General features: G+C 35.7%; 2 protein-coding genes across 4 annotated transcripts in view; one reads left to right on the top strand and one right to left on the bottom strand.

Moving 5' to 3' along the window:
• The window catches only part of LOC127856221 (heat shock 70 kDa protein 12A-like), a 138,404-nt gene extending 134,659 nt beyond the window's left edge, over nucleotides 1-3,745 (bottom strand). Inside the window, exon 1 of the mRNA XM_052392298.1 lies at nucleotides 3,727-3,745. The gene's annotated coding sequence lies outside the window, so the exon portion shown is untranslated. The remainder of the gene's footprint in view (nucleotides 1-3,726) is intronic.
• Nucleotides 1-13,070, top strand: part of LOC127856222 (lipid scramblase CLPTM1L-like) — a 53,287-nt gene that overhangs the window by 33,494 nt on the left and 6,723 nt on the right. For all 3 annotated transcript variants that reach the window (XR_008037914.1, XM_052392301.1, XM_052392300.1), the window contains exons 13-15: nucleotides 1,279-1,334; nucleotides 3,493-3,537; nucleotides 6,593-6,708. Coding sequence is in view for 2 of the 3 variants with exons in the window: in XM_052392301.1 (XP_052248261.1) it covers nucleotides 1,279-1,334; nucleotides 3,493-3,537; nucleotides 6,593-6,708 (217 nt within the window). In the remaining variant the exon portion in view is untranslated. The remainder of the gene's footprint in view (nucleotides 1-1,278; nucleotides 1,335-3,492; nucleotides 3,538-6,592; nucleotides 6,709-13,070) is intronic.

The following is a 13,070-nucleotide window of genomic DNA, read 5'->3' as shown; positions in this document are numbered from 1 at the left end:
CTCGCTTAAAGGTAATGTTCACATTGGTTACACTATGGTTTGTACCAACGTTAGTGCTTGGGTAGAAACAATAACAACTGTTCTATAAACAGTTTATAGATATAACAGTCATATCAATAACAAATGATTTATAGGTGCTGTTCATACTGATATGTCTTTCACACAAGACTTGTTTCTATGTCCAGTCAAATATAGAGCTTGCAATCTCTGTCCTTTTGTCACATTTTTGTTTTTGGTTAATTATTTTATTTAAAGATCCATAAACAATGAAAATCAACAAAAACTTTGTAAAATGAAGTAATCTGATAACAAAATCAGTGCTCCTTATAGCTATTGTCAAGATTTCAACGCTAGATGTTATCTGTTAACATTTATTTCAAGAGATACATAGTATTTCATTTAAATTTTGTCGGACAATATATTCCATTTGAATTCCGGCACTGATATCCGAACATTTACAAGTGAATGAAAGATTGACTTTTCGCAGTGACGGGAGCTTGATGTAGTTTTAATGAACATTCATTACGTTATTTATAAGCGGAGCTTAAGCTAGGATTTCCTGCTCTTAGCCATTCAGAAAGAAAAAAATGAAATGACAGCATGCAAAAATGAAAGTGAATGTGGGGCAATACATAACTGAATGTAACTGCGTCAAGGAAAGAATGGGGTTTGCCCATGATTTTAAAGTTATGGCATGTTATCTATTATAATGGCGAGTGAACCTAATAGAAAGCACAGTGCACTCTTAATTATGCAAAGTAACACGAAAGAAGGAATCCGATCATGATTCGAGATCAGTCCTAAAACTAAACAAGATGACATTGTGAAAGGATTTTTAGATGCTAAACAGTTGCATACGGTTTGTATTTAATGCCACATGAATACTCAAAAACAAGAAATAATTCAAAAATATTTTTTACAATAATGTTAACCCATACAAAAACAGTGTTCCGTATAGCAATAGCCACAATTTCAACCCTAGATGAAATTGATTTGGTTACATGTGTGGCTGTAACGTTTTTACACCAATGCTATTTGTTTTAGGGTTTTCCTATTGTAATTAACCTTCGTATAGCACTTTTTGTTATTGGAAGATTTTATATAGCATAATAGTAGGCAGTGTTCATTGATCTTAAAGATATTAAATAAACAAAAGACAAAGAAAGGAACTAGGATCATTTAATTTTAAGACCCATCAATTCAATTTTGCTGTGTGAAAACAATATATCAATAACTGTAAAAGGATTTCAGTGTGTCTCTCCCATTTTCTCATAATAGGGGTCTATGCCTTTGGCTTCCTATTCATGCTGCCACAACTGTTCGTCAACTATAAGGTAAGATTTTATAAGTATGTTTTTCTTCCATATTGTATTCCTGTTCACCAGATTTTGAAAATAATTATTTATTTAATTTTTAGCTCCACTGGCCAGAGGCCAGCGGGGCTTATGTCATGGTCCTGTGTCCCTCGTGCGTGCGTGCGTCCGTGGGTGCGTGCGTTAACTTTTTCTTCAAACATCTGCTTCTCCTAAACTACAAGTCCAATTGTGATAAAACTTCTCACAAATGTTCCTGGGGTGAACCTCTTTTAAATTTGTTCAAATTATTCCCCTGGGGTAAATTTGACCCTGCCCCGGGGGTCACAAAAATGAACATATGCTTATATAAAGCCTTTTTTGTGAAAACTTTAAAAATCTTCTTGTCCATAACCGTAGGGCCTAAGGGCTACCAAATTTGGTATGTAGTGACAACTATAAGTTCTCTACTTAGTTTGTTCAAATTATGCCCCTGGGGTCAAATTTGACCCTGCCCCGGGGGTCACAAAAATGAACATACCCTTAAATAAGGCCTATTTTGTGCAAACGCTAAAAATCTTCTTGTCCATAACCGTATGGCATAGGGCTACCAAATTTGGTATGTAGTGACATCTAATAGTCCTCTACCAAGTTTGTTCAAATTAAGCCCCTCGGATCAAATTTGACTGTTCCCCAGGGTTTTAAAATTTTTTGTGTCCATAACCATTGGGCCTATTTCTACCAATTTGGTATGTATTAAAATCTTAAAGTTTTCTACCAAGTTTTTTCAAATTATGCCCCTGGGGTCAAATTTGACCCTGCCCCGGGGGTCACAAAAATGAACATATGCTTAAATAAGGCCTATTTTGTGCAAACTTTAAAAATCTTCTTGTTCATAATTATAGAGCCTAGGGCTACTAAATTTGGTTTGTAGTGACATCTAATAGTCCTCTACCAAATTTGTTCAAATTATTCCACTGGGCTCAAATTTGACCCTTCCCTGGGGGTCACAAAACTTTTCATATGCTTATATAAAGCCTCTTTTGTGCAAACTTTAATATTCTTCCTGTCCATAACCATTGGGCCTAGGGCTACTAAATTTGGTATGTAGTGACATCTTCTAGTTCTCTACCAAGTTTGTTCAAATTATGCCCCTGGGGCCAAATTTATCCCTTGAAGGCTCCCATTAAAAAGTTGTTCAAGAAAATTTGATTAGTCAAAAAACATGGCCACAGGAAGTTGTTGAACTTTGAAGTAAAGATCAGGTGATCTACGTCATTAAGTATTTTGCATATGTCATGAACTCTATAAGTAACAGAAACTTTGAAACCTACAAACACTTTTTGAAATTTTGGAAAAAGATTCATGATTGAATAAAGGAACTTTCATAAATCTTGTAGAAAATGCGTGGATTTGATCTTCATCATCTAAAAATATGTGAAATAGAAAGAGCGACAATATCTTTTGGAGAGATAAATGTACCTACGTTATAAGCAAAGGACCTGTGCGACAATTCCCAGGCTTTTTAGTCTGTTTAGTTAACACCGTAGTAACGTTTTCCATATATAAAAATGCTCACCCTTCCAACTTTAAGCGCCCAGTGGGACGAGGGATAGAAAGAGAAAGTCACATGCTTGAGTACATTTCAACCCATGCGCATTGCACGCTTTTTTCGCATGAAAAAAACAGTGGAGCTATACAGGGCCATCATGGCCCTCTTGTTTAGTCACCTAATGAAGTGTGACTTGCTTGCTCATGTGTGCAGAAAAACATTGTTTTAATTAAACCTCTCAAAAGGTAGAAAAATATGCTTCTGATTTGTAATTTCTATAGTTTCATTAACATATTATCGATATGTTATCAAATGCATTTCGTAATTGCCAAATATTTGACTTATAGGAAGGAATGTTTAAAAATCTCTAAAGGGCAATAAGTTTAACATTCGAGGTCGATTTTTACGTTGGATTTATTAAATGTTGTTAATTCTTTGAATATAATTATAATAGAGTATGTAAGATTTATTTGGAGTCAATGGAATAATAAGAAGTAAGTAGGCAAATTGCTAATCCCCCTGTCTTATAGTAAAATTGCCTTAAATTAGTAAATATGGCTAGAGGTTCAGATTTCATTTTATTAATTTTATACAATGAAATTTATATCTTGGCTGTATTCACATTTTGGTTTTTTTATTTTATTTTAGCTGAAATCCGTTGCACATCTTCCATGGAGAGCTTTCATGTATAAGGTATGATATGAACAGAGAAATCTCCATCATAATTGTGCAATGGGCTAGGAATACAGGAATAACACACCTTTTGAGTTTAAACATCATTTAGTTCAGTATTTCAGTATGCGTGTATGTCCCAAATGTAAGCACAAGAGCCTCAATGCATTTTAAGGGCATTTGCAAATGATTACAACCAAGTAAAGGTATTTATCCTGTCACATGCCTTTAAATCAGCCCGATAACCAGGTCACCTAATATCCCAAAAGATATTAGGCTAGATGACCACATGACCTCGAATATCCGTCAGTTGCTGTCCGCGCATGCGCACACCTGTACTATTTTTAACCAGGTTTTCCGAAGGAAAAAACTGGTTATTAGATTGGCGAATGCGGGCGGGCTGGCTGGCTGGCTGGCGGGCTGGCTGGCTGGCGGGCTGGCGGGCTGGCGGAATAAGCTTGTCCGGGCCATAACTATGTCGTTCATTGTCAGATTTTAAAATCATTTGGCACATTTGTTCACCATCATTGGACGGTGTGTCGCGCGAAATAATTACGTCGATATCTCCAAGGTCAAGGTCACACTTTGAGTTCAAAGGTCAAAAATGGCCATAAATGAGCTTGTCCGAGCCATAACTATGTCGTTCATCGTCAGATTTTAAAATCATTTGGCACATTTGTTCACCATCATTGGACGGTGTGTCGCGCGAAATAATTACGTCGATATCTCCAAGGTCAAGGTCACACTTTGAGTTCAAAGGTCAAAAATGGCCATAAATGAGCTTGTCCTGGCCATAACTATGTCATTCATTGTGAGATTTTAAAATCATTTGGCAGCATTTGTTCACCATCATGGGACGGTGTGTCCCACGAAAGAATCACGTCAATATCTCCAATGTCAAGGTCGCCACGACTAAAAATAGATTTAAAAAAACAAAAAAACTTACAAAGGGGGTTAATTATTTTTGGTCATTTCAAAAGTTCAGTTTGAGATTTTCTCCCTTTATCAGATTTTTTTTTCACAATGAAAACCTGGTTTTGTGACAATTTTGTCCCTTGTCTATTTATAAAATATACTTGTTTTCAATTAAAAAAATTACAACATACGTGTAAAGTACTGTTTTTTTTAATTATTATTTTAACAGCATAATTTCGTCTTTGTGTATTGAATTAATAAAGATTGACTCGATTTCTGTGTTGTTTAACAAGACGGAAGCTAGCCTAAGCGTTTTGCATGACGTGACGTCACAATTTTTTGCTGCGGCGTGTTTTTTCCCATATTTAATATTTAAACACAAAATACTGGAAAACTATATATTGTAGAAGCATTTCAACGAATGTTGTAAATGTGACAGGATAAATAGAATAATAGGTTGGTGACGTGGATGGAGAATGGTTATATGGCTCATCGGAGGATCTTATCGGGTTCACCTTCGGCTCACCTGATAACTTCCTCCGACTTGCCAGATAACCATTCTCCATCCACGTCACCAACCTATTATTCTCTATATTATCACTATCGCAGTGGATGATGTAAAAATATATCTTAAGAGAAATACAAATTAAACTAAATGAATATTTGTCACAAAATAATATTTTACAGTGTGTTGTTGATTGGTTGTTATTATGATGAACATGCCCATCAGATGGCAAGGCAAACCTCTTGTTAATTGTATATTGTGGACATTAATTTATGCAAGTATATGAGCATTATATTATTTAACAAAAACCATGTTGTACTTTTAACAATTTTTATGTCCCCCACCCACTATAGTGGGGGACATATTGTTTTTGCCCTGTCTGTTGGTCTGTACGTTGGTCTGTTGGCCTGTTTGCCATTTGCAATAACTTTTTCAATATTCAAGATAGCAACTTGATATTTGGCATGCATGTGTATCTCATGGAGCTGCACATTTTGAGTGGTGAAAGGTCAAGGTCAAGGTTATCTCTCAAGGTCAGAGGTCAAATATATGTGACCTAAATCGCTCATTTTATGAATACTTTTGCAATATTGAAGATACCAACTTGATAATTATTTGGCATGCATGTGTATCTCATGGAGCCGCACATTTTGAGTGGTGAAAGGTCAAGGTCATCCTTCAAGGTCAGAGGTCAAGTATATGTGTCCAAAATCGCTCATTTTATGAATACTTTGGCAATATTGAAGATACCAACTTGATATTTGGCATGCATGTGTATCTTATGGAGCCGCACATTTTGAGTGGTGTAAGGTCAAGGTCATCCTTCAAGGTCAAAGGTAAAAAAAAATATAATCAAAGCGGCGCAGAAGGGGACATAGTGTTTCTGACAAACCCATTTCTTGTTCAGTAATTATATTACCAATAAAATATGATAACAAAGTGTGCATTTTCTGTGTACTAAATATTTCTTCGCATAGGGTGGTAGCATCATCCTATCTCTTACACTAGAATTCTTGTTAAATATATAAAATGCCATGTAATATGCATTTATTTGACAAAGTTTCAAAAGAGAGAGAGCTTGGATTTTTTAAATAACTGTTATAATTTTCTCTGTCTGTCTCCATTTAAACTTACTCAAAACATGTTGATACATGTATATGGCATACAAAACATCTGTTTTTCTGTGCATGCCCTTTACAAGGTTCACATAGAAATGATTACACTGGGGGCTAATTTAATTATTGATTTAATTATTATCAATGTCTGTTCCTTGCCATATGAAACTGAAATTTGGCCAATCGTCATAAGAAGAATTCTTTTGTTTAATTAAATCTAAAAATAATAAAAAAATAAAGTAAGATTTTTTTATTTATTTAAGGCATGGGTTATGTAATAAATAAATATAGTTATATCCAAATGGCATAATAGTATCTCCTTTAGAAATGTTTGCTGTTATTATTTAGCAGTGTGATTAATTATTTTGATAACATCAGCAAAAAGTACAAGATATATTCAAATGATGAAACTCAAGAAACATTTACAGGAGAGAAATTCTTATCAACCCACTCTTTAGTATTTTATTAAAGGCATATTGCCTATACTTGAATAACAATTCTGCGAAAGGAACTTGAATAACAATTATTCCTTTTTTTCCAGGCATTTAATACCTTTATCGACGACATATTTGCCTTCATTATCACCATGCCAACCGCCCACAGGCTTGCTTGTTTCCGTGACGATGTGGTGTTCCTAGTCTACCTGTACCAGAGATGGTTTGTATATTGCATATTTACTGTGCATAGTAGTATAGTAATAGTATTGCTTATATAACACTAGGCCTCACAACATATAAAGCCCACAATCTGTTATATATATGGGCCGCTCTCTGTGAAAAAAGGGGTTTAATCCATGTGCATAAAGTGCTGTCCCAGATTAGCCTGTGCATTATACACAGGCTAATCTGGGACAACACTTTCAGCCTAAACTGGATTTTTGCTAAGAAGAGACTTTCTTTAAACAGAAATTATCATAAAAGCCGAAAGTGTGGTCCCTGATTAGCCTGCGGGGACCTCTTTTCACAGAGCAAGGCTCATAGAGGATATTTGTTCATGTCAGTGTAAGATCGTTTGTTATTTCACGAGTGATCATAGAAAATATTTTTTTTCTATGATCACGAGTGAAATAACAAACGATCTTACACTGACGTGAACAAATTTTCTGTTTCTTGTATGCCCCCTTTTCAAGAAAATAATTAACAGCTGTTTCCCTTTTACTGAAAAGTTACCCTTTCTCGGAGTTTCTCCCGTGGCGTGCCTCAATACATTTCAAGACACAAAATGACGTCATTAGTGTGAAATTCTCCAGTAAAACTCTTTTACAATGTAAATAAATGGGGAAAAAGCATAAAATAAAAGAAAATGTGTTGGACTCGGTGGAATGTCGATTTTAATTCACTCCTGAACATAGAAAAATATATAAAATTGTTTAAGATAATCTAAAAATAGAAAAAGGAGTTCAGAAAATTTGTTCTTTTCAACGGTGAAAATAACAAGTTATTCTTTTCACTGCTGTTATTTCACTGCAGAAATGTCATATTTTATCATTAGGTATAAAAGAAATATATTTATTTCAACTTAAAATATCTGCACATCATAATGCTTGTTACACTGGAGCATTAATTATGTCCCCCACTATAGTAGTGGGGGACATATTGTTTTTGCCCTGTCTGTTGGTCTGTCTGTTGGTCTGTTGGTCTGTCTGTTTGTGCCAACTTTAACATTTTGCAATAACTTTTGCTATATTGAAGATAGCAACTTCATATTTGGCATGCATGTGTATCTCATGAAGCTGCACATTTTGAGTGGTGAAAGGTTAAGGTAAAGGTCATCCTTCAAGGTCAGAGGTCAAATATATGTGGCCAAAATCGCTCATTTTATGAATACTTTTGCAATATTGATGATAGCAACTTGATATTTGGCATGCATGTGTATCTCATGGAGCTGCACATTTTGAGTGGTGAAAGGTCAAGGTCAAGGTCATCCTTTAAGGTCAGAGGTCAAATAAATGTGGCCCTAATCGCTAATTTTATAAATACTTTTGCAATATTGAAGATAGCAACTTGATATTTGGCATGCATGTGCATGTCATGGAGCTGCACATTTTGAGTGGTGAAAGGTCAAGGTCAAGGTCATCCTTCAAGGTCAGAGATCAAATATATGTGGCCCAAATCGCTTATTTTATGAATACTTTTGCAATATTGAAGATAGCAACTTGATATTTGGCATGCATGTGTATCTCATGGAGCTGCACATTTTGAGTGGTGAAAGGTCAAGGTCATCCTACAAGGTCAAACATCATATAGGGGGACATTGTGTTTCACAAACACATCTTGTTTTGATTTTAAATTTAATATCTTTATATTATTGTCGCCTACCGGTGAAACCAGAGGGGACTTATGGTTTGTGCTCTGTGTGTCTGTGAGTCTGTCAGTCCATCAGTATGTTTATCGCACTTTTCTGGATCCTGCGATAACTGTAAAAGTTCTTCATATTTTTTCATGAAACTTTAAACATGGATAGATGGCAATATGGAGATTATGCACCTCATTTCATTTTGTTCCTACGTCAAAAACTCTGGTTGCTATGGCAACAAATGACAATGTTGGAATTTCTGACAATGGTGGAGCCGGTAGAGGACTATATTGCTTGGCAATAGTCTTGTTTATCTTGGCATGAGACTTGTTTACAAGTCTGGTATCATGTTTACATCTAAGTTATACAGGGTGCAGAATCAATGGTGTTTTCAGGGGTAACACATGGGCTGGACAGAATGTAAACAAAATCGTTATGAACTTTATTTTTTCAAAAGTTATTGAAATCCTTTTGCAAAAATCTTTAGTGCATTACAGACAGTTTTTCTTGCAGTTTGTGCCGATATTTTAAGGTAGAAGAATAAATCCTTGAATATGTCTGAAATACGTGACAAAATTTCACATTGCGTGAAGCACAACCGTGCAGTACCTAAGGAATTTTTTAGCAAGAACACAGGCTTATTTAATAAAGTAATTCCAATGTATTTCACACTGCCATAAGCAGCATAAAAATCTGTCTTTTATGCACTCGTTGAAATTCTTAAGAAACAATGTTTTAGAAAGTTATTTGAAAAAGCACCACTTACAGGTGTGTTTACATCCATTAACATTTAATTGGGAACCCAACAGTCAAGTGATCCTGAACATTGTATTATTACCTCCTGTGAGAGAAAAGCAAACAACATAGACCTTTGAAATAGTGATAATGCCCACCCTGTGTGGATTACTGACGATCTTCCTTTGTTTACGGTTATACTGAGCAATATTTTTCTCAGTGAGTTTCTTCGCAAGTGAATGTTTTCCTGAGCTCATGTGGGAGTAGAAATGGTTATGTTTTCTCACTTTACAATTTTTATGCCCCGGATCAAATGATTGGGGGTATATTGTTTTTGGCCTGTCTGTCATTCTGTCCCAAAACTTTAACCTTGGTTAAAGTCAAGGTTAAAGTTTTGCAATAACTTTTGCAATATTGAAGATAGCAACTTGATATTTGGCATGCATGTGTTTCTCATGGAGCTGCACATTTTGAGTGGTGAAAGGTCAAGGTCATCCTTCAAGGTCAAAGGTCAAATATATGGCTTCAAAACGGCGCAATAGGGGGCATTGTGTTTCTGACAAACACATCTCTTGTTTTTTCTCACTTTCCTCAAAGAAATATTTTTATGTGATGCCTATTATCTTCTTATCATATGAGATACTTTTGAGACATTTTATACCCATATTTTTTTCTCATGGATGCATATTAATTGGGTTATCCCATGTTGGATAACAATAAATGGGGTTATGGATTTTAATCATAATTTGTAAGGGCTGCTACTGGCTCTTCCGATAGACAAGGGTGTTCATGTGTTTGCGGCAACTTGATCAAAGCAGAAGCAAGGTGTACATTATCCATAACTGTTTGGTATTGTAATACAACATGTTTACAACAAAGAGGTATGGTCACAGAATTGAAATTTAAACAATACGGATCAACTGAAATGCCCCTTAAAAAGTAAACTGTTGAAGGTAAACAATTAAAGAGTGCTTTAAACAAGATAAATGATATGTATTAATCGTTTTCTTTTCTTTTTATACCCAAATGTTAACATAATTGAATTGGAAAGGTGGCATGGAAAACACTATTGTAATCTGATAAGCATACATTCGGATGGAAACTAATCTGGATTTTACAGTAACTTTTGTACAAGATGACCAGCTCCATTTCTTTGTGGGTATAATCAGTTCCTTCAAGACATGCAGAGATTTTACTGTGATAATTATCCCCCGCCATAGGCGGAGGAATATTTTTTTGGTGTTGTCCGTCCGTCCTTCTGTCCGTCCGGAGCCTTATCTTGTAAGTGCTTCAGCGGATTTCATTGAAACTTGGTATGAGTATATATATGGATAATAGGATGATGCAAGCCAAATGGCATTGTACATCATCTGATAATAACAGAGTTATGGTCCTTTGTATCTTGACAAAATGCTTTTTTGTGTGTCCAGAGCCATATCTTGAAGTGCTTTGGCGGATTTCATTGAAACTTGTAATGAGTGTTCAGAAGCATATTGGCAGGGGATATCAATTCAACAAATTTGCTTGTTTTTAATGTTTCATCACTCAGCATGTAAATAGAGACTAATAACAACAAGCCTCTTAAGAACTTGAGGTATTTCATAAATAAAATATTCAATCAAGTGCACAATAATTATTGTGAGTGTATGAATTATAAATTTTACTAGCAGATATGATACATACAACCAAAATTATTTTGAAGATTTACATCTGCTAGTATATCAATTATACACCTGACAAGCTCTTAAAAAAATATTTTTTTTATGTATACATGTATGCACATCACCAAACAGTTACAATTTCTACACCCTCTGTGGGGGTCTGGTATTTATAAATTAACATATGTTTATTAGGATATTTTATGAAAGAGAATGTAAATACATCAAAATGTCACAATCTAATTCCACAAAGATCAACATAAATTATCAGCATAACTGTTATTAACCCATTCATGCCTAGCGTCCTGAAAAAAGGACATTGCAAACAGCGTAAACCCAGATAAGACGCCGCATGATGCGGCGTCTCATCTGGGTCTACGCTGTTTGCTTAAAGGAATTTCTGTAAGAATTGTTCTAAATATAGAAATAAGTATACCAGACATCCCTAATTTTGGAAATAAATTTATCCAACTTAGAAGGATGGGAGAGTCCACTGGGCATAAATGGGTTAAGAAGCAATACAAAAAACCTTGCTCTGGAAAAAAACGGGGTTTAATGCATGTGTGTATAGTGTCTTCCTAGATTAGCCTGTGCAGTCTGTACAGGCTAATCAAGTACAACACTTTCTGCCTTGACTTTTGTTTAGAGGAGACTTCTCTAATACAAAACATTTCATTAAAGCGGAAAGTGTTGTCCTTGATTTTATCATACCACCGCATTGATATCTGCCTGATATAACATTGCCTGATATACTTTTTATGCCCCCCTTGGAAGAAGAGGGGGTATATTGCTTTGCACATGTCGGTCGGTCTGTCGGTCGGCCTGTCGGTCTGTCGGTCGGTCTGTCCACCAGGTGGTTTCCGGATGATAACTCAAGAACGCTTGGGGCTAGGATCATGAAACTTCATAGGTACATTGATCATGACTTGCAGATGACCCCTATTGATTTTGAGGTCACTAGGTCAAAGGTCAAGGTCACGGTTACCCGAAATAGTAAAATGGTTTCCGGATGATAACTCAAGAACACATACGCCTAGGATCATGAAACTTCATGGGTAGATTCATCATGACTTGCAGATGACCCCTATTGATTTTGAGGTCACTAGGTCAAAGGTCAAGGTCACGGTGACCCAAAATAGTAAAATTGTTTCCAGATGATAACTCAAGAACGCATACGCCTAGGATCATGAAACTTCATGGGTAGATTGATCATGACTCGAAGATGACCCCTATTGATTTTCAGGTCACTAGGTCAAAGGTCAAGGTCATGGTGACCCGAAATAGTAAAATTGTTTTCGGATGATAACTCAGGAACGCATACGCCTAGGATCATGAAACTTCATAGGTAGATTAATCATGACTCACAGATGACCCCTATTGATTTTGAGGTCACAAAGTCAAAGGTCAAGGTCACGGTGACCCGAAATAGTAAAATGATTTTCGGATGATAACTCAAGAACGCTTTTGCCTAGGATCATGACACTTCATAGGTACATTGATCGTGACTCGCAGATGACCCCTATTGATTTTCAGGTCATTTGGTCAAAGATCAAGGTCACAGTGACAAAAATCGTATTCACACAATGGCTGCCACTACAACGGACAGCCCATATGGGATGCATTCATGTTTTACAAACAGCCCTTGTTTATATCATGGTCAACAGGAAGTTCTTATATCATTATATGTCATGTGTGGAGGATGGTTATATTACTGGGAATCAACTATAAAGTATTCATTTTTAGTAAAATTGAATGAGATTCAACAAAACAACCAGTTTGATACCAAGAATGTTATATATTTTAATCACAAAATGCAACACAAACAGCAATTTTTTTTTTTAAATATTAAGCGCCCGTAGCGAGTTTTTCATTATTTCTTTAAAATCTGGGATGTAGAGGTATGATAAACAGAAAACAGATTACTGCCTGATCTTTTTGTAATATATCAGGCTCGGCACAAATAAAATAACTGCTTGGTAGGTCTCGCCGTTATATTATTGCCTGATATATTACAAAAAGATCAGGCAGTAACCTGTTATTGTCCCCTACGGGTTTCACCGGAGGGGACTTATGGTTTGCGCTCTGTCTGTCTGTCTTGTCTGTCTGTCTGTCTTGTCTGTCGGTCGGTCGGTCAGTCAATCAGTCTTTTCTAGATCCTCTGATAACTTTAAAAGTTCTTAATATTTTTTCATGAAACTTAAAACATGGATAGATGACAATATGCATTATGCACGTCATTTCATTTTGTACCTACGTCAACAATTCTGGTTGCTATGGCAACAAATAGACTAGAAATACTGCTGAAAATGGTGGTTTTCTTGATCCTGCGAT

This window comes from Dreissena polymorpha, chromosome 13 (assembly GCF_020536995.1).
Source record: "Dreissena polymorpha isolate Duluth1 chromosome 13, UMN_Dpol_1.0, whole genome shotgun sequence".
Taxonomy (NCBI): Eukaryota; Metazoa; Mollusca; class Bivalvia; order Myida; family Dreissenidae; genus Dreissena; species Dreissena polymorpha.
This window is presented reverse-complemented; position numbering and strand designations above follow the sequence as displayed.